The sequence below is a fragment of the Oreochromis aureus genome, linkage group 3 (genome assembly GCF_013358895.1).
Source record: "Oreochromis aureus strain Israel breed Guangdong linkage group 3, ZZ_aureus, whole genome shotgun sequence".
Taxonomy (NCBI): Eukaryota; Metazoa; Chordata; class Actinopteri; order Cichliformes; family Cichlidae; genus Oreochromis; species Oreochromis aureus.
In genome coordinates, this window is record NC_052944.1 from 8,867,935 (window position 1) to 8,893,042 (window position 25,108).

General features: G+C 40.2%; 1 protein-coding gene across 1 annotated transcript in view; it reads right to left on the bottom strand.

Annotated features, from left to right (window-relative positions):
- nrxn2b (neurexin 2b) overlaps nucleotides 1-25,108 on the bottom strand; it is a 654,120-nt gene that overhangs the window by 94,048 nt on the left and 534,964 nt on the right. Inside the window, exon 17 of the mRNA XM_039609711.1 lies at nucleotides 11,501-11,682. Coding sequence (XP_039465645.1) covers nucleotides 11,501-11,682 — 182 coding nt within the window. The remainder of the gene's footprint in view (nucleotides 1-11,500; nucleotides 11,683-25,108) is intronic.

Here is a 25,108-nt window from a genome sequence, read left to right on the forward strand (position 1 = left end):
GTTTTCTTCTAGTCTGTCAACAGCAGACCAGGAAAAGTTAAGAGTGGCGACTGAGTAAAAGATGCATTCATCATGTCTGCCTTGAGTACATCACCAAGGGCTTGGAAACAGACATTTGAGCTCTGCACGGATGAGCAGATGCAAACATCTTTTTTGACTCTCGGCCTCTGAGACATTCTCTGGTAGTACATCTTTCTCACTCTGCGCTCGTTGCTTCCCCCGCCCCCAAAGTCCTTAAGTCCATTTCTACCTATCGTGCTTTCTCCCCGTTGCTTTCAGTTTCTCCTTTGTGCTCTACTTTGTTCATGGTAGAAACATCCTCCCCAAGGTGGCCAGCGAATGCACTGAGATAAATGCAAGAAAAGATTCAGTAACAGTGTTTGGGCCTCAAGCTGACCAGCATTTTAAGATGGGGATGGAAAGAGTTCAAAGCAGACTGTCAAAGTCAACACTGTAAAGTCAGTTTATGCTCATTTTCCTCACAGCAAAAAATTTTTGGCCAATGAGACATGGATGATTTGTTTTTTTCTGCAGGAAAGTGGGTCAAGAGTAATGTAACATGCTCGTTTGGTGGTCGATTAAGATATTAAAAGGGGAGTGTGGAATGATAGCAGTCTTACAATCAATAGAAGATGTAAAGTTTACTAAAACAGTACAGAAGGTCAATAGACAAACTTTCCCTGAAAGGGAGATATACTGATGAATTAAAGAGGGAAGAATAGGTAGGGGTTACCCAAAGGACAAAAAGCATCAGATCAACCAGCTTTCAGTAATACTCTCTAAACAATTATAGTAGAACTAGATACTGAGGGAAGGTGCTAATTATAAAATATTGAGAGTTTGGATACAAACAATGTAGGAAAGTATTGTTGCTTTAAAGATATCACATCCACACTCCAACTAATTCATCTGTCAGCATTATGAGTTAATCATAGAAGTGAAAAGTTTTAATGAGACTATTCAGAATAGTAAAGACACCTGTGCGTTCAAACAGAAAATGAGTGTATTAGTCACAGAGAATTATTAATAGCTGCCACGGCAACAGCAGCTATGTTAGGTGTAGATAAATCAGAATACAAACAAAAGCATGTCTTTTTGTTGTGAAAAACCTCACCCTGTATTATGCTGGATGAATTCAGAGTTGTTTTAAATAGAACAGGCTGTCCTGTCTGGCCCGTTGGTTATTGCAGTGAGTAAGGGGAGGCCTGGCTAAAGTGCATTCGGAGAGAGTGGAGTGCTGGATGTGCAGTGTTGACATTTGGAGAGGACTTCACAGTGGTCCTTGGGGCGCCACACTAAAGCAAAGTAGATCAGATAAATGTACTCTTTTCCCTTCTCCATCTTTGTGCATGCTCTTACTTTTCTCTCTGCCCTCCCCTCCACTTTCCTTCTTTCTCCTCATCCCATGGTGCTACTCTGTCTTTGTTTTGCAAAGTTCTGGGACAGTCTAGCTCAGCTCTATATAACTGTTTTTCCTCAGGTTTCAGTCTGATTCCTGTAGTTGTGTTGTAAAACGTCACATTTCAGGCTTATTGAGTTAAATTCTAATCTCCAAGATTAAAGACCCACACGTCAGACATTAAATCTTAAATAAAATAACACGAGGAATAGAGACAAGAGTAGCGGCGCAATGCATCACAATAGCGATAACTCAATTTGGGCAGGAAAATTACAAAAGTAAATCATATACATCATACTGGATTGAAGATGGGCATTTATCATGCTGTGCAATTATACAGTACTCATCTGGACTAAAATGATCATCTCATTGTGTATACCCTACAAGTATGCAGAGAGAGAGAGATAAAGTGAGAGCGAGAGAGAGCAGGTAAGTGGAAGAAAGAAGTTGGCAGACAGACAAGACAGAATAGAAAGAATTTAGTTTTGCCTTCCCAGGTGATCATTAAAGATCGGACTAACCATACAGAGAGGTCTGCTCTTGGACCCTAATAGCTTATTGATTAGAAAAAACCCTACTTTGATCTCACAGGATACATAGCTAATGTGAGCTACAGGTACAGTGACCTACAGGCAGTTGAAATTGAAGGCACCTTGTTAACACAATTGTTATGTTTAAATAGCCTCAAAAGATTAACTATGGAGTATTTTAGGTGATACAGACAAAGAAAAGCAAAATTAACCAGTCATACAGGGCCAATGCATACTTCCTCTTAGTGACTTTCAATTTGTAAATGTACAATTGAGTGACGACCGATAAAATCTACTGGTTTTGTGCAACCAGTAAATTCTAATCAAGCTAATCGTGACTGATGCAGACAATCCTGGGTGCCTTCAATCCCAAGCTTCTGTTGACACATCAAAGTGGCTTTTAACAAGACACTAAACTCTAAAATGCCTCCAATTTGTAAGTCACTTTAGAGGAAAGCATCTGCCAATTTACTCGGTTGTAATATATTGCTCTCTTTTTGTGGCCTCACTTAGGCTAAAGTGGCGATGTTTCAGTTGTTTCATTTTCATTTGCAAGAAACTTCCACATTTAACAGCAGATGCTGAAAACAATGTAAATTCTAATACAGCAGGAGCTCCTCTCTGCGTGAGTTCGTCATCATATTATAACTGTAATCAGACATTGAAATGTTTCAGTCTTAGTGGGGCTTTCTCACACTGTTGATACAGATGTTAATTCTGTCAGCTGTCTTTTACATATTACTAATTCTCACAAACTCTGTATTCAGTTCAAAATTTATTATAAACTTATATAAACTTTATTTTTAAATAAAAGTTACAGTTAGGGATGGATCTGGTGACCCTGAATCATGCCTTAATTGTGTTGCTATAGGCTTAGGCTGCTGGGGACCTACAAATTCCCTTCTCTTTCACTAATCACGTTTATATGCCACATTAACTTTTGTAGTTAACGTTTTGTCCTCTTTCTTGTTAAAGGTCTGTATATGTTCCTCTTTTGTGTAATTTCCCTCACTCCCAACTGTCTACAGCTGATGCTTGGTTCTGGTCAGGGGTCTTTTCCTTTTGAAAGGGGGTTCTTCTTCCCCACACTTGCCAAGTGGTTCCTCATACAGGATTGTCTGATTAAATTTAAATTACATTTACATCTGACAATTTTCAAAGACTTCAGAGCACATTTAAAAATCAAGACAAGCAACCAAGCAAAAGTGTTGCTTTGAAGTATGGAAAAATGTGCTCCTAATCAGGCCTCGTTGGCAGCGATTAAAGCCATGTTTCCTGCCCTCTACCTGCATTACCAGCAAAATGCATGGATTTCAGTTATAAATCGTTAGACTTCAAAGGATTCTATCAATTTGAGGGATGAACGTGGGCTTTTTAGGAAGGTACTAATCCACTTACCTATTTAAGGCTAGTCACCTATTATGGAATCTCTTAGGTAGAATCTGCAGATGACCCCCCACCCCTCCGCGAGCTCATGCCATGTTTCTCCTCCACTTGCAAGGACAATCAATTAGTGATGCAAAAGGAAGGATTAATCGATATGCTGTCAGGCTCCTGCCGGCTGAGGAGAGAGACCCTGCCAAACCCACCAGGGCCCGATCTCATTACTGATGGCGGCCCACGCGCCCCTATGCGAGGCAGCTGCATTCATCAAAGCAATGCCTCCCTTTCTTCCTCAACCGTTCTCCACGCTTCGTCCCTCCGTCCCTCTGTCCCTCCCTGCATGTTTGGCTTTTTTCCCCCCTGACAAGATGAAGGAGAGTAGGTTGCAGAAGTGACACCCATTTAAGAAAGGAAAGATGTGGGAGGGGTGGGAGTTATAAATAAGGAAATTACAAAAAAACACCGTGTTGAGCTGCCCTAGTAAATTGCAGCTGTGCATGTATTAAACTGTGTACTAGCACTAATCATACTTGTAAGTGAACATGAAGGTGTCCTTGCAAATGTGTCTGTGTAAAAAATGCTGGAACCTGAGAGCAGTGAGCGAATCTGTGAGCTACTGACAGCTAGTTAGGAAAAAAAAAGGCATACTGTGTGTGTGGCTATGTGTGTGCATTCACATCCTTGTGTGTATTACTGGGGGCGGGGAGTAGTGGATAAAAGCCTGTGCCTCTCCCTGACAGTTTTATCCGCATCACCATCTGCCTTTATCTGACGCCAGCATCTCTCATCTCCCCATTGCACTCTGAAAGCTCTCCATCCACCCCGTTCTCCTCACCACTCATCTTATCCCAGGCTGCTGTCAGATCACGTTTTTCAACCTATAATTAAACAGTTGCTGGCTTAAACTCTTGACAGATAACCTGTGCCCATCAAAATGAAAGTGAAAAAAGTCCTGCTGGTGGTATTGCCCAAATTTCTCTCATTTGCCAGAAGTGAGAGGAAAAAAGAAGCAATCATAGGGAAGCTAATAAAGTCAGATGCCACACTTTACGTTTTGACCATGGGGATGCTTGCCTGCAGAAACATGAACACTGGGGTGTGCCATCGTGCTCCATTCCTTCCTCATCAGCATTTGTCACATGCTGGTAGAGGCGTAAGGGTGGGGTCAAGAGGAGAAAATATAGCCATGTCCCTCTTGCTTTCTCCCCTCATTCCCCCCTCTCTGCCCCTGCTCAAAGTAGACAGTTGTGGTGAAGGATGGCTCCCTAACAGGTAATCAGAGACAGCCCTTATTTAATGTTCTGAGCCGGCACTGGACGGCTAGTGATGGAGGTAGTCGGAGAGGCCCACTGTGCGGTGTGCACTGGCCCATAACTGCAGATGAGACACTTCCCACAGAGCAGTTACAGCAACAACTTGCCAGCTGTAAATGTAATGACAGCGATGTGAGAACAGCAATAAATACAAACAGACAACTCTAAAAAAAAAAAAAGAAGACTGTGCTAGTTTGAAAGGTGCACCTAAACTCCTACAACTTTACTCCGCCATCTGTCAAGCCATTTAGAAAGTTTATGAGTAGCTCGTGAAAAGAACGGCTCTGATATTTGCTCCTTTCTGCATTAATGACTCATCCCTCTGTGCATAACAAATAACCCCCAATTTGCTGCTCTGTTTTTTGTGCCTTTATTGCTTTGAGTAAAAACATAAAAGACTTCACAAGTCTTAAGCAAGGACTATTACTTCTGAACGTGCATACTAATTCCTGTTACTTTCTGATGAGTCACAAAGCTGAAGATAGTTAAAGTTTTGTGCCCCCTCTACACAAGCTGTTTCCGCCATATTACAGCCTGCAAAGCAAAACGCACAGCCTCTTAATCTTGCTTTACCCCTTTTGAGTGTGTGTGTGTAGGTGTGTGTGTGTTTACAGAGATTGGGAGGGCTGCCCGGTGTGCTATCACCTGAGCCAGGTAGCAGGGACAGTGGAGCATGAAGCTAGGAAACGAAAAGACAGTCTGGGCTAGCTAAAGAGAAAAGCAATACCTCTCGCCCACTTTTCAAAGTTCCAGTGTTTGTCTAGAGGAAAAAGTGGACAACCTCAGATTGAAACTATCAAATCAGAACAAAACAATAGAATGTTTTGCTTTTGTTTGCGCTGAGATATGACAAACACCGGCACACAACTGCAGCTTTCACACTCTGGTAAGTCTGGCAAAGCTAAGACAGGAGGGGTGTGTATCCTTGCAGCAGTCAAACTGACTGCTGTGCTGACTGAAAAACTGTATCACCGGCTTGAAAATCTGCTCTGGAAGTATTTACATTTTATTACAGCTGCTAAAATGTAAACCACTGGGAGATATTTTTCAGCTTCACTAAACCTGCCATGCAAAATAAAGGAAATTCAGTGTAATTGACCTAAAAAAGCAATTTCAAATGATTACCAGCACAAGACCATTTGGATATATATACAGTGATGGACATGCTATGCTTATTTCGAACTGTTGATTGTCTAAAAAGTCTCAAAAAGAAGGCTTTTATAAACCTGTTTTTTTATGACTGGTTTTCCAAGGTCTTGCAAGGACATCTACCTTTTCCAGCATCTGCAGATGGGAGATTTAGCTATCAGCACACTTCTATATCTGTCAGCACCCTTCATTCCCCAAATCTAACACCCCAGGCCCTGATGGTGAAAATGTCATAAAGATTGGTAAAAATGATGTCCTGCACTCTTAAATGACTATTTTTTACTTCTGTAGCGCTGACATCCTGTGAAAGACATCATGGAGACATTGTGTGTCTCCATGGTAAATCGAAAAATCCTCACCTAACAGAATTTTTCGATAGAAAAAAGTGAAGTGAAACTTAAGACATGAAATTTGTGTCTGTTCTCCTTTATTTCATGTTTTAGGTAATGAAACCGAGAGAGATTTTTGATATTTTGAAAACTCAACTCCTGTTCGGTCTATATTGCTTCAAACCTGAATCCACCTTAGTAGATATAAAACATTTTCATTTGCTTCATTGTGGAGAATGTCTTCACCTCTTTGTTCAATACTCTAAATATAAGGCTTACTTACTAATTTCAGCTTGGGGAACTTTCTAAGGTGTCATTACCTCACCGAAGCAATTTGGACACCAATGATGGTGTTTAAAGAGCTCCATCTACTAAGGAGTCAAAGAAATGGACCAGGACTCACTGGTGGAACTACAATATGTATGTAACACATAAGAAAAGTGACCAAAGGAGCAGAGAGTACTTGGATAGACTGTGACGGTCACACTATTAGTCATTTTTTATAAAGAAATCAGTCAGATCTGTCACATTTCATCGGTGTCAACCGATGTGCTACTGTTTTATGTCTGTATTGGCCTCACACAGTGTTGTGCCACCATGTCTAATGTATAAAAAAGACAATATTGGCTAAAGGTGGTACAGGTAACATTAGTAACAATAATGGGGCGGTTTGCTCTGTGAGAGTAGCCGTGGCTCAGACCAGGTCATCGACTTATTGGAAACTTGGTGATTTAAAATTTAACTGGCTCCAGTGTGCATGGGAGGGCTGTCTGTTTTTCTGTGTTAGCACTACAACAGGTGTACTCTGCCTCTCCCTCTATGACAGCTGGGTTAGGCTTCACCCCCACCCCTCCCCAAACCCCGAACTGCATAAGCGGAAGAAACTCTAGCCCTTTTCCACTAATACCCACTTGGCTCAACTTGACTCGGTTTCAGTCGTTTTCCATTACAATCGAGTGCCACCTAATGTACTTGGGGTCGTTATAGCAATGCGGCCACAGTCCTTTTGTCCTGTGACGTCATGAACATTACAACAACGGAGGACATCAGGACAATTGTATACCTGCTGCTCGGTGTGGCTTTTTATCAGACAGGTTTCAAAAATGGTGGTTTTGATTTTGAAGGAGACACTCTCATGACTCATTAAGTGGAACCACTGACTAGCCAATCGTTGGATGCATTCTCGACTCAGATTGCTTGAAACCCCGGGAAACTAAATAATAGAATAAGTACCTGGGACCAGGTACTACCACCTAATGAAAAACCCTAAAACTTGAGTACAGGAGTAGGTACTAGTGGAAAAGGGCTAATAGTAATAATAATGTAATGATGTAGTAATTAGGAACTAGTTTCCTGCCGTTTACTTATAATGAGTACAGTTTCCTAAATATATTTGTATTTATGTAACACTTTTACTTTATTTATCTAACAAGCTTTTCCTTTTACAGTGCTGTTTCTATCCTTTTACTTATGTAAAGCCTCTTAAATGCGTCTTCACCACCAGATAGCATACATCAGCTATTTGACAGTTTTACATTTTAAACTGGCTTTATCAGAAAGGCCCTTTGAGAATGCTGTGGCTTCTCTCCTTGGGTCATCTGATGACCCTTTGAGCAAGGTCCATATGCTAAACAAGGCCTTAAAGTATAGCTGAAAGTTTCCAAAATAGCAAAGTAAGTAGACTTTGTTGTATTAATTCTGAAAAGTCAACCAAGGCTTGCTTTTCATTCCACCTCAAAAGCATTTCGTTTGGAATTAAAAGAAGACAAACAACAAGAAACAGGCAAGATGTGTAACTTTCTACATACAGCAGTGTGACATATCATGCCCACAGCAGTGATTGCGTATCACTAGAGCTATTGCTGATACAGCTGTCACATGCATCTGAGCACAGTGAGTGAAAGGCGACTGGAATTACTGCATATTCTTGAGAATGTTTCACCACTCATCCAAGAGGCTTAATTAGTTTTACTGACTCTTGGGGGGTTATGTGGTATTTAACTTCTCCGGGCGATTAAACAGAGAGGAACTCCTCACCAGTCAGTAGAACTGATGAAGCCTAATAGATGAACAGCACATTTTCTCCAAGACTACAAAGCAAATTCAGATTCAGATTGTCTTTTCTTTTGTTTACTACTGCTTAATATTCTCTGACCTAGGCGATAGCGAATCTTTATAGACATATGAGCAATACTGCACTGCAACAGCAATAAACCCAGTCATGTTTGGCGTGCTCAGCAGTGATTCACTCCTATGGCATTTTCCAGGTAATCTATTTCAAAGCTTTTTCATCTAGAACTTTCAAAATGTCAGCTAGAAAGTTTTCTGCACTTTCAGACACACCTACTGTAAATAATTAGGGAGGTGCAAGACACAAGGTCTTATGAGGATATGGCATGTCCTTTTTAAAACAACTGTGGTCAGCACATTCAACTTAAGCAACTTATCCCACACCCTCAACTTTACATCTCCTACCCTGAGGCTTGATGACAGTGAGTCAGACAGATACAGTGAGTGATGTCCTGCCCTCTGTCACATAAATGGACAGAAATGGAAGAAGGCAGTGGCATGAAAGAGAAGGTGGCCTGGTAAGAGAGGCAAGGTATATAAAGAGACGGGTGGTCTGTGCAAGATAAGGAATAATGCTCTATCACATTCTGACACCGCTGTCAGTAGTTCTAGTTACTCGGCAAGAGACGGCATCAATCAGATTTGTGTCATATCCTGTAAAGACAGGAAATGGTTGAGATTGCATTCTGTGGGGCACTTCACAAAATGAGCTTGAAAACAACCATTAACAATAAAATTAATGAATACTTTTACGAGCAATGGTTTTAAGTTCTCATAATTCAGAAATTTAGAACATGTCGAAAACCAAACAGGACTGTGCACACCAGTTTTTAAATATGTCAGACCCTTCAAAATCCCACCAGAGGCTAGGGAACAAGCCACCCTGGAGTGAAAAGTGAAGAGCTATGTTTCTTGAACCAAATGCTGAAGCTAACAAATAAGGCCCCAGGAATTAGACCTCAAGCCCACTATCGCTGTTTGACGTGACGCTATTTTGTAGTTTGACTAGGTCCAGGAAGCCCCCCACATCAGGTGGGGATGATATGGGGCCACGGCTCACAGGTTCTCAGGTCTAATTTACCTGTACTTCTCCCCTCAAAGAGACACAGGCATAATTAACAGGACCAAAACACCCACCACGGGCTGAGCAGAGTCATTTATGGGAGTGACTCGGGAGGAACGGCAGCAAATGAAATGTAATTGCAATGGGAGCAGAGGAGCCGGGCTGGTGTGTCGGAGGCACTGATGTGTGTGTGAGAGGGAGAGAAAGAGAGAATGAACGGGCCAGACATGAGGGAATGAGGGAGTAAATGAAAGACACAGAAGTTAGATAGAGAATATGCACTTGAGAAAAGAGCAAGCAAAAGAATGACTGATGAGGGGACGTGGTGGATGTGCTGAGACAAAAAAGTGGGAAGCTATTCCTTTAGGTTAGGTTAGAGTTAAAAAAAATATACCATGGTTCACCTAATGTTTGACAGAAAGGCAAATTCAAATTAAAGGATCAGTTCAACAAAATTACAAACTCTAGATCTTCACAGCCATACAGATAGTTTCATTTCCCCAGGTGCTGAGTTATGTTCTGAGATTTATTGCAATACCCAATAAAATGAAGGTGACGGCAAATGGAATTCTGTTGCAGTGCTCAAGTCTTTGGAAATTTAATTTAAAAATTCCACAGCAATGTCTCATCACAGCCCTCTTACACAAATAATCCTGGGACCACATTTTCCGAAGGACCTTTTCTGTCTGTATAAAGTGCTTCCACAGAAAAAAGACTCAGTAGTCTATGAAATATGTGGAATATGCTAAGGAAAAGTGTTTCTGGAAAGGGATGTTGTGAAATTGTAAGTGTTGCAAGCACCACAAGAAAGCTGTAAACTATGAATATGTTTGCAGAAAGAAGGGCAGGAGCGTGGTGTATTTTGAATGGCAAAACACTCCAGAAGTAAAAGAGCAAATGCTTGTGTGTTTGTTGTTTTGAATATAGCCAGATATTGGCTCTTGTTGTTATACAGTCTTCTAATGATATTATTATCGGAGATGCGCGACTATATCCAAGCAGCCCTCTGTTAAAAAGCTTTTAAAAGCAGCAGAAACTTTACTGGTGATGTAGTAACCGGCCCTTTAATTGTCGGCGCGGCGGCAGTTAAACTCTGCCACATCCCCACTTCAACCTGAGCATTATTTGCTGGGTACACTGCATTTATGACTGTAATCTTTCATCATTACAGTCATTATCTTTATTTATCACTGATTTTAAGAGCATTTAAATTGGCCCGGACTAGCTTTGCCTACTAGCTTTGCCCCTCTACTTTTTCAACTACCCCTCTCTTTCTCTTTTCCAGCTGTCCCTCCCTCAGTTACTTTCAGTTTACGGAGCACTGGATGAGAACTGACCCGGGGTCAACTATGTTCCTGTCGCTTCCAGGCACAACAAATTGGGGTCACTGGGATGTTGGCATGGTTTGATCACACACACACACACGAGTGCACGCACATGGTTGAGCGTAGATAACAGTGATAGCGTATTTTAAGTGAGTGTGAAGAAACTGTAGGATACTGCAATATCACCATTACAGGTACCATAAAACACTGGAGCTGTGAATCTAACTACACACAGCTTTTAAGTGCATGACTTCAGCAACATGATGAGTGGACCAGGGTTATCAGGTGTGGTCCTGCTTGGTAATTAACGGAAAGTCCACCATCAAATTGACTATGAGCGTTGAATGTAATGTTGGGCAGACGAAGCACAGGGGTCAATGAGACAATTAGAGGCTGCGTAAAAGCATTTTTTAAATGCCCGCTGTCCCTTAATTGCCATTTCAAGTTATCATTAGAGGTGGGTTTGAATGACCTTTAAGACTAACATATGAAAGCAATAAAGGCAGAAATGAGGGTAATAACTAGTTTGACAGGGGATAAAAAGAAATGTTGGTTCACAGTCATTTTCCTGATTCTACACACATTAATTTCTTGCACTGACCCTTGCAAGTACTACACACCAGTAATCTAAATGGCATTTTAAAGGAAATTCTGCAACAGCTAGAGAATTTCCGTCCAATTGTCCAGTTTTATGAGCAAAAGTTTAACCTTAAATGATTATTCTCCACCATGACAATGAGATCTAGGAACTGACTTGGGAATCTGCTTTCCCCTGAACCCTACTTCTCTGCCATTTCAACTTCCCTGCACAGGTACTTCTCAATCCATTTTATTGTGGACTTTCTCCTCTGATTCAACTGGCTGACAGTTCCTTCACTGTATTTTCCAATTCCCCTAACAATTTCATCCCCCATCAAATACCCCAGTACAGTATCTTACTATGTGCAGCTCCAGGTAATCTCCCAGTCCCCTGGCACTCTCCACCCTGACCAGAACAGCCTCCTTCAGCTGTGTGCTGAAGCCCACTGCCAGCCGGTCTGCCCGTGTGCTCGGCCGGTCATTGGGTGGCCAGGTATATGTGATGAGGGCTCCGCCTCGCCCGAAGATGTATGTTGTCCCAGCTGCAAAACACAGGGAGAAAAAGGGAATTACGGCTTAATTCTTCAACATCTGGATAAGAAAGAAGTCAGCATGTTGAGTGAACTCTCAAACACAAACACAGAATATATTCCACGGTGTAAAACTGGGAATAAAAAGAAAAAGAAGAAAAACTTTATGGACAACAAAATTATGTTTTTTTTCTGTTATTTGTTATTATATGGTGCAATAACATTTCAGCTAGCGTTATTGCTTTCTCGTGGGTTGCATATTCTTTTATTGATTTCTGCAAGTTTAAATTGAATAGCGTTTCAGCAGAAAGTGGTTTGAAAGTCAGTAGTTAGAGCAAGTCTGCATCTGAGAGAAAGCACTATGTCTGGTTAAAAACATACAACTAAAACATGTTACTGGTAGCGTACATCTTGGTCACGAAGTCATGTCTAGCATGAGCCCTGGTATGTGCAGGATGTCACTCGCCTTTGAAATGGTAATTCGGTGGGCTTCATTTGCAGTCAGTTGCCCGCAGTTGCGTTGGATTCAAACTAGGGCGAACTGACAAACTTTGGACTTGCTATGCTGTCAGTATAACTACCATCTCTCAAAATTTAACAAAAGAAATTCTCCCTGTCAAAATAACTTTGCCTTAACAGTACTTTAAGCTCCAGCCTTAAAAAAAAAAGTACCCGCCCCATACATGGAGCGATTTCATGTTTGAACTGTAACAGAGTGGTTAGGACTTGGCTTGGCTCCAGTAAGCCTGGTGGTAAATGAGAAATGACGGGCGTTGGCTGTGATTAGCATAGAGTAATGAAACCACAGTGAACTGCTCTCAACCCTGTGGGCTGTCTGTCCTCCCAGGATCATAAATATACATACACACAGGCGCTCTGTCTACATACTAATGCATGCATATTTTGCTATATGAAGCACATAGTTGTATCAACATGATTACGCAAGTAAACAAGTGATTAATACACATAATTAAGCGCTAGCCATCCCAATGACACCTCACAAATCAATGGAATTGCTATGATTTTGATAATAGCGTGACTATAGAGTCACACATGGTCACAGAAGTGCATGGCATTGGGTTTCATCTCCATGGATGCATCAATATACATAAACAACTTTCTTGGTGTGGTCAGGTCAAAGATGGCGGAAAGCAGACGCTATAGTGACAGCATGTCTTACGCAAGGAAGAACACTATTCAAGTATGCACACGTGCAGGCTTCCTTAATGTACATGCACGCTCACACGCACACTCACTCGTCTACCTGACACTTTCATTATCTAACAATCTGCTGGTAGCCGTTTGAAATTGGCTGACACACACAACTCTCCTCCCGATCTCTCGCTTCCTCTCTCCCTTTCTGGCTCTCATCACCCCTCCTTCCCTCCATCCTTCCCGGCAGAGCTAAGCCCTCTGCTCAGCTCTTGTTGTTTTCTCGAGGCTGTATTATTTTAGCGCTGACTAATTATCACAGCATGGCAAGGAGGGCTATAAAGAAGCTTTGTGCCGGAGGAGGAGGAGGAGGAAAAAAAAGAGGTTGAAGAAAGACAGGGTATGGAGGCAAGGAACTCAGAAGACGGGTAAAGTCAAATTGTGGATGGTGAAGAGAAGAAGTTGGCACTTTGGTTTTTATTTCTTTCCTGTGTTTATTTGTGCAGCAGCACAGTTTCTCAGAAACTGGGCAAGAGGCAACTGTGGAGGAAGAGGAGAAAAGATTTCTAAAATGGCCGACAAGCAGAGAGGGAGGGGAGCCATGTTGTGATAGATGAGACTGAAGCCGTGTGAGGAAAAGGAGAAAATGGTTTCTGGTAGTGGAAGTTGTTGTACATTAACGTAGGCGATTGCACTTATGGGCGAGAAAGGGTTCATCACCCATCACTAATTTTGCATGTCATATTGAATTTTCTAGTCTGACAGATTACTGCTCAGCCTGTGCAAACATATGTGAGCCTACACAACACCGTCTGCCAAAAGTTTGGGACGCTGTGGAAAATATAATCAGTTGAACCGTACAGATACAAAATAATTAGGTGCTAAAATCAAGAGTTATTGTTCTTTTGAAAGATACATTATTCATTTTGAATATAATCAAAGCAAAAAGAAAATGATTGAAAATTTGAGATGGGAGAAGAAAAATCTTAAAAAGTTGTGCTTAAAAAATGGCAAAGTAAGTAAAATAACTGGCAATAAACAGAGAATATAGGATAACTGAGTTTTTCAGAGAGGTTCACCACTCAGTGCTGTCAAATCACCTTCAACTAAGCATCAACTTCCATCATCTGTGGTACACAATAACATTAAATATTATGAGTACTAAGAGAAAGTGCTGTATGTGAGGAACATCGCTGAAACTGAGACTTAATGGCTCTGATCTTTAATCCTCCAGATGATATAACCCTGAAGTTAGTGTGCAAAATGTTTTTTCCGTGAGATATCAGTCAGAGTTCTGTTTTTATACCCCTCCCAATTCAAGCACACAATCCTATCTACGGTAGCTGCTGTAGGACAAACATGTTTTCATCAGCCAAGACAGATCTAAAACATTACATTTAGACTGTGCACCATAACACGTGCATCCGGCCAGACTGTTTCTGCTACTGTTTGGACCAGATCCTCCCCAGAGTTTTTCCCTATCCGTGCAAAGCTGTCAGTGCACTGTTTACCTCAGCTGTCAATGTTGGGGCCTACATCGCTTTACTCGGGAAGAGGTTGTAAAACTTTGTGAAAGGAGTTTGTGAGTCAGAGCTTATTTCTGACTGATGACAGTGATACCGAGATGAGTTGTTGAGGATATCCTGAACCTTTGTAACACTGCTGTTTTTGCTGCTGTTAGTGAAAATGTCCTTGAAGCGGATGAAACTTTTTTGGACTCTGACACTTAGTGAAAAAACTAACAATGTGAGAATGTAATCAAATTGTTCATCATTGGGAAAGTGTTAGGACACTCAAGCCCAAAATTAGCTGGTATAATGATGGCTTATAACCAGCTGTTGCTGTTTTGCCAGCCCTTCTCATGTATCCAGAGCTGGGAGGGTCACATGTCTAATCTGCTGGCAATAAGGGATTGTGACAATATAGGGAATACATTAGCATGCTTACTGATGTTTCTGTGTGTTATAGACCTGACTTCAGTTCAGGAGATGAGGCTTGAGGTGAGGAGGAAGAAGATTTCCTTCACATTTTTGTTTCTTTACTGAAAGTAGCTCGTTCTCCAATGATGTTTATTTGTTGAGTCTGAAGCAAACCCACTCATATATATTTTTAATTGGATAATTATAGGTTAATGAGATAACGCATCGATTTTTTAAATAAGCTAAAAAACACTACTGACTGCACCTTTAAAAAACAAATTAGATTTTATACTAGAAACCACTCTATAAGCTCAGTAAGTTCAATGTTGCAAATGAAAAAGCTGTGAAACAGGTGTGCCTTACACAGTGAAAAAATATAATTTAAATTGAAATTAAATCAAATTAAAAAAGCAAACATAATCCAGAGACACCACTGCTTTCTGTGGAGACCAGCTCATTTAAGATGTAGCATGTCTGACAAGCTAGTATTTTTTAATTTTTCTGGAAATCTTGGATGCAACACCCTTAGGTCTAAAACAGAGAGGGGAACCATCTGCCTTGTTACTGGCATGTAGTACCTCTGATGGTATATAAAGTATTAAAGTAGTGTATTAATTCACATGGCATTGGTAATCTGTAGCCCCTTAATTGTTGAACAATTTTGTTAGATCCTGGAGCAACAAAAGCTTCCATGCAGACAACACTTTTTCATATAACAAAAGGCTGTCACTAGAGTAGCAGTGACCAACAGCAGTTAGCAGTAGCAAGTGTCTTAATTTCCTTAAAAAGTATGTTAAAGATTGAAATTTTATTAAATTCTATTTTGGCCTTGCAGAGAGCTGAAGATGGACCACAGGAATTAGCAGGGACTCTGAGAAGCCATAAATCCCAATAATTGGGACAATAATTAAAGATTAATAAAAATAAAGTATATAAAAAAAAGCTATTTTCTTTCAAGGTACTGTACCTAGATTGTTAATGTGCCTTATTATGAAGTAGTAGGAACAGTACATCTAAAGTACAACAAAAGAGCTGCATTTTATAGCCCCAATTCAAAGACAATTGGACATTGTGCTAAATATAAATAAAAAAGGAATGATTTGCTAATCTGTGAAGCATACGTTTAGCAAGAGTCCATAAATGTCTGGGAACTGAGGAGATCAGTTCTGTTGAAAGAGGAACGATACCTTATTCATGTTTCATGGAGGATTTTAGCTGTACCTCAGTCCTGGGCCGTCTTTGTCATGTTTTTCATGGTTTCAAATGGTGAAAGGTTCAGCACCTGAACCCTTCTACTATGATGTGGATGGGAGCATATGTTGCTCTAAAATCTGCATATACCTTTCAGCACTGATGGTGCCTTTCCAGATGTTTGAGCTGCCAATTCCAGTGGCATTGATGCAACCCTCATATGTCAAGGATTTGATGCATAACCACAATAGTAGCTTTAATCTCCATTTATGGATGGCACGGTGAACTGTGACAGAATGATTTCAGGAAGTGATCCTGAGCCCACGCAGTGATTTCCATGACAGAATTGTTCCTGTTTTTAATGAGTGCCACCTGAGGGCCTGAAGATCAGGGCCATCCAGTATTGATTTTCAGCCTTGTCTTTTGTGCACAGATTTCAGCTTTCGATGATGTTATGTACTGTGGATGATGAGATATCTGCACATGATGAGCTTTTCATTATTTTATGTTGAGGAACATTATTCTGAAAATTTGCCCATCTTTACTTCTGACTGACTCTGCTTTTCTGAGATCCTCTTTTTATACCCAGACCAATACCCAATTACTGACCTGTTGCCAAATATGTTCTCAGTTTAAATACATGATATGTTTTCTATATTCTATTGTAAATAAAATAAAGATTTATGAGATCTGAAAATCACCGTCCTCTGTTTTTTGACATTTTACACACTCCATATGTTTTTTTGGGAATTGTGGTTATTAAAGGAGGTGTCTGAGCCTTCAAGGAACATTTAATTTGCTGCCCTTTAACATGAAACGAGGTAGTTTGTCTATGCAATTTTGCAATAAGACAATACTGTTTCTTTATTGATGTCACTCAGACAACATGATCAAGTATCAAGCAGTCAGAAGCAAGGAAGGGATGGCGCAGATGTGAAGAAAAATAAAGGCAAAAGGTCCCTAAAATGTAAGGAATTAAATGTATATATAATTGTATGGTTGGTGTATTTTTTAGGGTGCAAAAACAGCCAAATTCGGAACTTGTCAGAACTTAAATAGCAAACAGGGCACTGAATCAAATTTTCAACCTGAATCGCGCCTGACATCTCATTTAGCTTGCATCGTGAATTAGACTTGGAGCCGGTATCATCGCTGCATATCTTGTGTGTTCACTCACAGTGAACTAATTCTCATCAGTTAACACCCCTCTCATGCATAGCATCTACCATATGCTTTGTCTTCCCAAGAGAGCTCCTGCTATTCCTGACGTCACTGTCACACTTGTCACGCTTTACTTTGTCTTTATTACCGACACATTTACTTTATTAGCATAATGTCACGAACAGAAGCCACAAAGTGCTAAATCTCAGCAAGAGAACGAAATAAATGCATAAAAATAAAACAAAGCAAATAAGAGCTTCTCTACCCAAGTCATACTTGGAAATATTTTCCACGTCTTTCTTGTTCCTAAATCCATCTAACGAGCTGGTGTTGACTTTGGCTCCTTTGATTTGTCCAGCTGAAAGTGGCCACCTGCTGCTTTGTGCACTTGTATACATGGATGCATGTGTTTGTGTGTATGTGCACCTTTCTCCCCTCTAAATGAGGAGACAAAGGAGGTGCAGAGTCTCTAATGAGTAGTCTGACAGGGCCCATCCATGTGTCACTGTTTCTTCCAGCAAACACCTGCTGCTCTGGAAGAGGTAAAATCCACTGAATACTGCAGTGCAACACACACTCAGCTGAAGGGAGAAAAAAATTGAGTGAAAAGGTGTTTATCAATTATAAAAGCAGTCTAGAGGGGGGACTTTCTTCCCTGCTAGTCTTCCAAAAAACAAAACAAGAAAAGGGAACATCTCTACACCTTAAGATTCACCACCCACAGAGGATCTTTGTCACACATGCATAAAAAGGAAAACAATAGATTCGCTGATTGGAACTTCTCCAGTGTGCATGACCACATCACACTTTTGATTAGGAATGCATCTAAAGTTTGCAAAAATAGCCAGTAGTGATGTGTGAAATGTAATGCAGCAGCGAAGAATCGAGACTTTCTAGCTAATGTGAAGATAAAAAAGAATGCCTAATATGGCGCTTTAATTAGAAGCTATATGCAAGAGTGTCTTTAAAGTGTGTTTAAGTGTGTTATTATCCTCTCTTAGAAGCAAACACAGAAACAGAATGATGCTGCAGTATTTCAAGGCATCTTAAAAAAAATTTTTTTTGGTGTTTAAGTGTGTATATGTGTCAGGAAACACCCATGTGACTCGTATTTTCTTGTGAAATACCCTATATTGTTGTTTGGACTGGCATTGCAACACAATCCAAATAATATTTATGCCCAAAATGTTATCTTCAAGTTTTTTGATTACATGTAAATTTTCTATGTAATTCCATCAAACATATTTTCTTTCCTGATAAATTATTTAAATACGAAAAAACCTTTGATTTTATGTATTTCAGGTTTGTTTTACTCAAACTCATTGCTTTGTATTTATGAGGGCAAAAAACCTTTGCATATACTTATATGTGAAAATGTGTGTCTGTAATGTATAAGGTAGCAGAAGAATCCAGGCTCATACATCTACGAGATTTCTCCAAAACATCCTATCGAGAACTGTATTAGCTCAAAGGTTGTCAGCAAACAAAAGCCTGGCTGGATATGGATTCCTTTGACCTTTGCTTCACTATGATCTAGTCTGGTAATCCTCTCAAATGCCCCTCCTTTGCCACACATCCAAACATCGAAAAAGAAGGCTAAATATTTATTACTTTTGTCTAATTAGCTCTGGTGCCATCGATCTGGCCGATCAATCCTACCTGTGGCTCTTCCAGCGGAGAATAAATCAAACCATCACGGGATACCCATTGATTATTATTTCCATTCACGTGGACTGTTCGGTAATTTAGTTTAAAGAATGAGTCACTCCCAAAAAGAAAAAAATACAATTTCCCTTTGTCCACGCATCCAGTAGAAAAATAATCAGAAAAGACTCATGAATCAAAGCTGTAATGAAAAACCTATTGATTTAGATTTTTTTTGTCCCCTCTCCTTTTCCTTACTTTTCTTTTCTAAACTGGAGCGAGGGGAGAGTGTATTTAGGATTGAGTTTATCATCCCGGATGCTTTCTTCCTCTCTCTCTCTATCTCTGCGAGGAGGAATTGATTTGGAGTAGTGGATTCTATGCCACTGCCATCTAACATCGGGATAAACAGGTCATACTGGAGAAAGCAGACGGCCTGTGGTCAATGTTGCCATGTCCTGTGCCAGCTGCAAAGCCTCATGGGAGCAGACAGCATGAAAATAGTAAGATAGACCGGTGATAAAATGAAAAATCCACAGGGATAAAAGGACTGCTGGTGGTGGTGAAGTCACTTTTTGAGAGGCAAAAAGCATCGAGATACACCAGTGCTGCATGCATTTATACTCAGTCCTTATTTTAACCTCCCAGACAGCCTCTCAAATAGTAACTTTATAACAGAGTTGCTTCCGCCAACCTTCATACATTATTGCATCAGTACAGACTGATTCTTTGAAGCAGTTAAGGAGAGAGACGGCGCTATTGATTCCTTTTAAAGGAAGAGACTGAAACCTTTGCTTCAATTTTTTTTTAGACACAACATATATTTCTGAGACACTTACAAAGAGATTTGTAGACTGGGAGAGAGAAGCAGGCTGAGATGAGATATTCTGCAAAAGTTTTCAGACAGCTGTTGATCTTTGAAGTTGCAGTTACACTTACACACACACACACACACACACACACACACACACACACACACACACACACACACACACACACACACACACACCAACAAGAACTTGACAAAGAGCACAGACTTTGCTGACATTTTAGGATCTTTCCATCTCTTTAACTCACTTGTGCAGGCACACACATCAATATCCTTAGCTGCAAACACTCCTCTTTTGTAATCTAAGAGTCTTGTCTACATTGGCCTAATGGCTATTTCATTATGACAGTATAAAGCATCCTAAATATTGTCCACTTCTAGAATGGAAATGGGAAATCACCTCCCCTGATCCAGTTGGAAAATATTTATCTTCCTCCTGTTACATGAGTTAGGTAAGATGATACTTGGTCATAAAAGTCCAAAAATTCCATAAAGTTCAGTATTAAGCTGATGCAGCTGATGCATCAGGTCAATAATGAAGGCTGTTGTTTTAAATATAGAGATTTATGAAATTCTGCCAATAAAAAATTACCAAAAAACACAAATACTATTTAGACTATGCTGTTCTTGTGTTACCAAAGAATCTGCTGTGAAAACAGTGAGCTTTCTGCTGTGTGTCTCATCCTGTTAAAAAACTAGCAAAATTACTCTGTGTCCATGCAGACTTGGTACTATTTTCTCCCTGAATTTTAAACCTTAATTTGACCCCTTAAGATAATTAAAACTGTCATCAGTCTATATTCAGTTTCCTTTGCAAATGGGCCTGGAGAATTCTGAGTTACTAGCTTTTGGTACTGGGCTAAACTTAAAGATCAGACATTTAGAATCATCTCTAAAAGGCTGAAGATTTTTCCCAACTGATAGTGTCTGTAATTAAGACCTAATTGGTATTCCAGATGTATAAAAAAAAAATTTCAAAGCTAGAAGCCAAAAGGAAGCTTCTACTAATTCACACTCACCAGCAGGAGTCACTACAGCAGCCACAAGAACATCACTGCCTGTCATTTTACCAGTGTAGCTGAATACCAAATACTGCTCCCCAGTTTTGCCTTTCTACTGTTGCCAAATGCTTGCTCAAAGGGGGTCTTCCGATTGTTGAGTTTTCTCTGTATTATTGAAGGGTCTTTACCATGCATAAAGAAACTTGACGTGACCTATTTTTGCGATTTGGCGCTATATAAAAAAAGGGAATTAAACTGAATTCATGTCATTGCTTTGACATAAATCACGAGTTTATCAACGAGGAGATGTGGTTCATGCTCTGTGTGGGAGCTTTGTGTTTGATATTGGTTTCTATTTGTTTTCACTCTCTGATTAGCTTGCTTTTACTCACTGGTTAGGTTTAAGCAACAAAAAAAATGTTCATACGCTAAAAGCTGGAAGTGAAACCCATTTCACTGCTGCCGTAAAAACAAACACAGTGCATGATGTTACTGATGCCACATAATACATTTTGTTTGACAAAATTGTGCTTTGGGAACGAGAACAGTCTCACCTTCCCAGATTGAGTGCAGCTAATTATATTCTTTGGAATTCATGATTAAACTCAAAGCACCACAATGGCACACTGAACACGAGTAACTAAAGTGGAGGGTGAGAGTTTGACCCCTCTGTTATTGATGTTCCATTATTTAATAAACTTCTGCTCCAAAAAGTCAACTGTATATTTTGTCCTTTCAGATCTCTACAAGAAATGCAGAGAGCTGAAAGGCATCTGGCATGTATGTGCCCAGTGCACGTTCAATTTTTCAGCTCTGTCCAGATTTAATGTCAGGGTGTGAACTTGTGGATGGGTGCCTTTTTCCGCGATGATAGTCATGCCAGGGGAATAACAGTGTTGCCCTGTCTTTCTAAATTATAGGCTACTGACAAAATGGAACTAATTTCAGTCTCAGATTGTTACCTGCTTCAAAGTACTTTGTAAAAATCACCATTTTTTCTGTCTAGCTTAAAGATCAAAGCGTAGGGAGCAGATAATTGAAAATGAGCAGTTTCTGTGTTTCGCGTCACTTAGTTTGCTTATAAATGATTAAAATCACAAAAGTACAAATGCTATGGACATTGGAGTAGTTTCTTTAAATTATGATTTCAATTGTGAGCTATGCCAAATATTTTATATCTCGATGAATCATCCCACAAACTGTTCAGAAATCTCTTCTGTCATCTTGAGATTTCTGCTGATTACTCCCCTCCCTAATTCTGCCAGTGGGGACCTGATACGCCGCTGTAACTTTTTACAATTCGGGAGAATTCAGATGTTTCTCCTATTATGCTTTTGACACCAATGGTGTGCTTGCAAAGTTTGTTTGAAACAATTCAAAATGCTTGTTACGTCTCTAGAGGGGATGCTACTATCACAGAGCAATTTTTGTACAAACATCACTCCACGGCTGCTAAGACACCTCCCCTGTGTTTTTCCCGAATATCTTTAAATGAAGGGCTCCAGTGGGAGAAGTATGAAAGGCTCTGTATATGTGTGTGTGTGCTGTTTTACTCCGATAAGAACTGAGTAGTCTTTAGAAAGGTTGCTAGGCAGGACAGTCCATCTACCCTGAATATGTGCCATCTAGAAAGCTTATTGATCATCCTAAAATATCCTCTGTCTGATAACTTGCTCAATAGTCTGGTGAAGCTGAGACAGTGGTGACCAATAGAGCTGCTAAAACAGACAGCACCACTTTTTATTTTTTATCAAGTGCACTTATAGTTTGTAAATCATTTTCACATAACTGTGGAAACACTTAGAGATTTTTCCATATCTCTAAACATTTATAGCGTAGAGGGTTTTTTTTAACATCTTCAACACAACTGAAGAATTGTGAAGAGGAACTGAAACAAATCATGGGTTACATGGGTACATTTTGCTCATGACAAGACCACTGAGTCATTAGTGTAAATTGCTATGCTATTATGTAAGTCGGGCCTTTGAATCAATGTGGCTAAGAAGATGTGCAGAGGAGGAAAACGAGGAAAGAATTCCTGTAATTTTTGATCTGAGCCTGTCTACATAACAATGCTGAAATACTTAAACATGCAAATGCACGCAAGTTTCAGTTTTGTTTCTGGCACTCACTTGAAAACAGACTTAAAACATTGCATTGCACATGAAATGTGTTAGAGCATCTGAGGGAAAGTTCTTGAGGCTTTTTAATAAACAGACATGTTCTGCAGTTAAATAGAACTTTAATCAGACTATTTATCTAGAAGGATTACTGGAAAGGTGTTAATCATAAACTGACTGCACACACAAGACCAACTGAATAAAGAAGTGCATTTGTATATACTTTAATCTGGTTGGTTGTTTTGCATTCACTGTGTTTTTACTGTTTGCATGCTATCATGTCTCTCCTAAGCTGCATGCTGACACACCCAGCCTCAGAAAGTCTATGTGCTTGAACACGTGTGAGCATGTGCAGAAACACAGAGCTGGGTTTTTTTTTCACATTAACTCTTCTAATAAGGATCATGCCAATCAAACTCCAGCAGCAGACAGAAATGTGTGAATATTTAAGCACCAGGTTGGGACTCGGTTGTTTCATTATTCACCGTGTTTAGGGCTGAATGCATCAGCAGGATGACCCCACCCACAACCCACCGCCACCACCAAATACTAGTCCTGAAAAATATGGTGAAAACAGATGAAAAATCACAGTAGCAAGACTTTGGCTGGTATCTACACTGAAATATATCAGTTAACAGAAGGTGGAAAAAGGGAGAAAAAAAAGCCATGAAAAGCCATGGTAGTGCTTGGTGAAAATGATGAGTGAAACAGAATCTAACAGGAAGCTCTGAAGAGATAGAGATATTCTGCACTGTTGAACACTGACATGTGCTGCTTGAAAAAACATAACAGACCTCGATAGAATGATCTTTATTTCCCACACAGAGTCGTTAAGCATTGATGTTCTGAAAAGGTCATACTGTTTTTGTTTATTTTGCTGCTAGGTATAAAGGTGGGAATAAAGGTGTGTGCTTGTGTGTGTATTTATTTATTCATGTGTATTTATTTGCATGTGTGTGTGTGTGTGTGTGTATGTGTGGGCGTGTGTCAAGGGGGGTACAAATGTGCAAGCAAGTGTGTGCACTTCTTGATAATGTTTAATAGCCACGGGCCTAATTAGTGTTAACATCATCCTAATTACACTGGAGTGGCCTTCACAGTACAGAAACAAACACAGGCTGAAACTGGTGTTAGCCATCCTGTCCCTGAAGTGGTGACCTTATGAAAAAATGGCTCAAATTGTAAAATTACACAAGTGGAAAAGTTTGTGCATGAACTGTGCTCACAGGGCATAGAAAGGGACAAATGACATGGATACAAAAGTTGTGTTTTTTTTTCACAGAAACCTGTCAGATAACAGATGCTACTAGGAAATTATTAACGACGGCAAACTAACCATTACCTTTTCTGGCTAATTATTCTGCAGCATTGAACAGATAAGTTAATAAGATGTCAGAAAACAGAGACAGGAAATAGTGAAATACAAAAAGCAACATCTTGTTTTTGCCAAAAGGCGACCTGAATTTTTTGGTTTACAATGGCCATTTCATTCCACTGCACAACAACCAATTTAATAGAAAATCTGCAGAAAAAAAACACTATTAAGCTAGTGGAGCATCCCTACTCTGCTACTGCTGACCACTGGGTAAAATTAGCCTCCACTGACTTCACCTCTCCAGCTTGTTACATGGACATAATGGCCTCTCAGAAATACCACTTATCAGAATCAGAGTGAGAATGTCAGCACCTTGCACAATCAGTTTGGCCAAGCCAACATCATCCTCCACTTTAGCAGCTTACAGCCCAACATGAAATGGACCCTGCAGAACACTTGACCAAAGGTGGGAGCAAAATTCCAAATGGTTCTTTAATGAAATGAGCTGAGAGCATTTCAGGGTTTGGATAACTTGTTATTGCGGCACTATAAGTGGAACAGTGTTTGAAATATGCACATCTAATGGGATAATGACCTTCATCTTGGAGAAGTAGATGCTGGAAAGTGGAGGACAGGATGAAGCCAGTGATTGAAAGCAACGAAAAGAGGCTGAGAAGCGCAAAAGATGAAAAGGGAACAATGGGAAGCTTCTTCCTATTGCGAAAGCACAGATCCACTCGGTTTTATTCCCCAAGACTGTATTCCTCGGGCTCCAGGGTATCCCACATCAAAGGAGGAGGCGGATGAAGAGAGGAGATGAAAGAAAAAAAACATGGTCTGCTCGATGTGTGAGGTGCATGCATTAGATACTGCATGTATGTGTGTGGAACTGTGGGCGCATGTGATGAGCTGGAACAGGTCAGTCCACACAGGACTTTGGGATCATATGAAGCTTTGGGTCTTGTTGACATATGAAAGCTCCCTGGGTGCGATTCAATGTTGCATGTCCATTTTCCAAACAGAATAGCCATTATCTAGTCAGAAAACTATCGTGAGCTTACATCCATAAAGATTAGCAATGAAGGGAAAACTGAACAAACATGAGC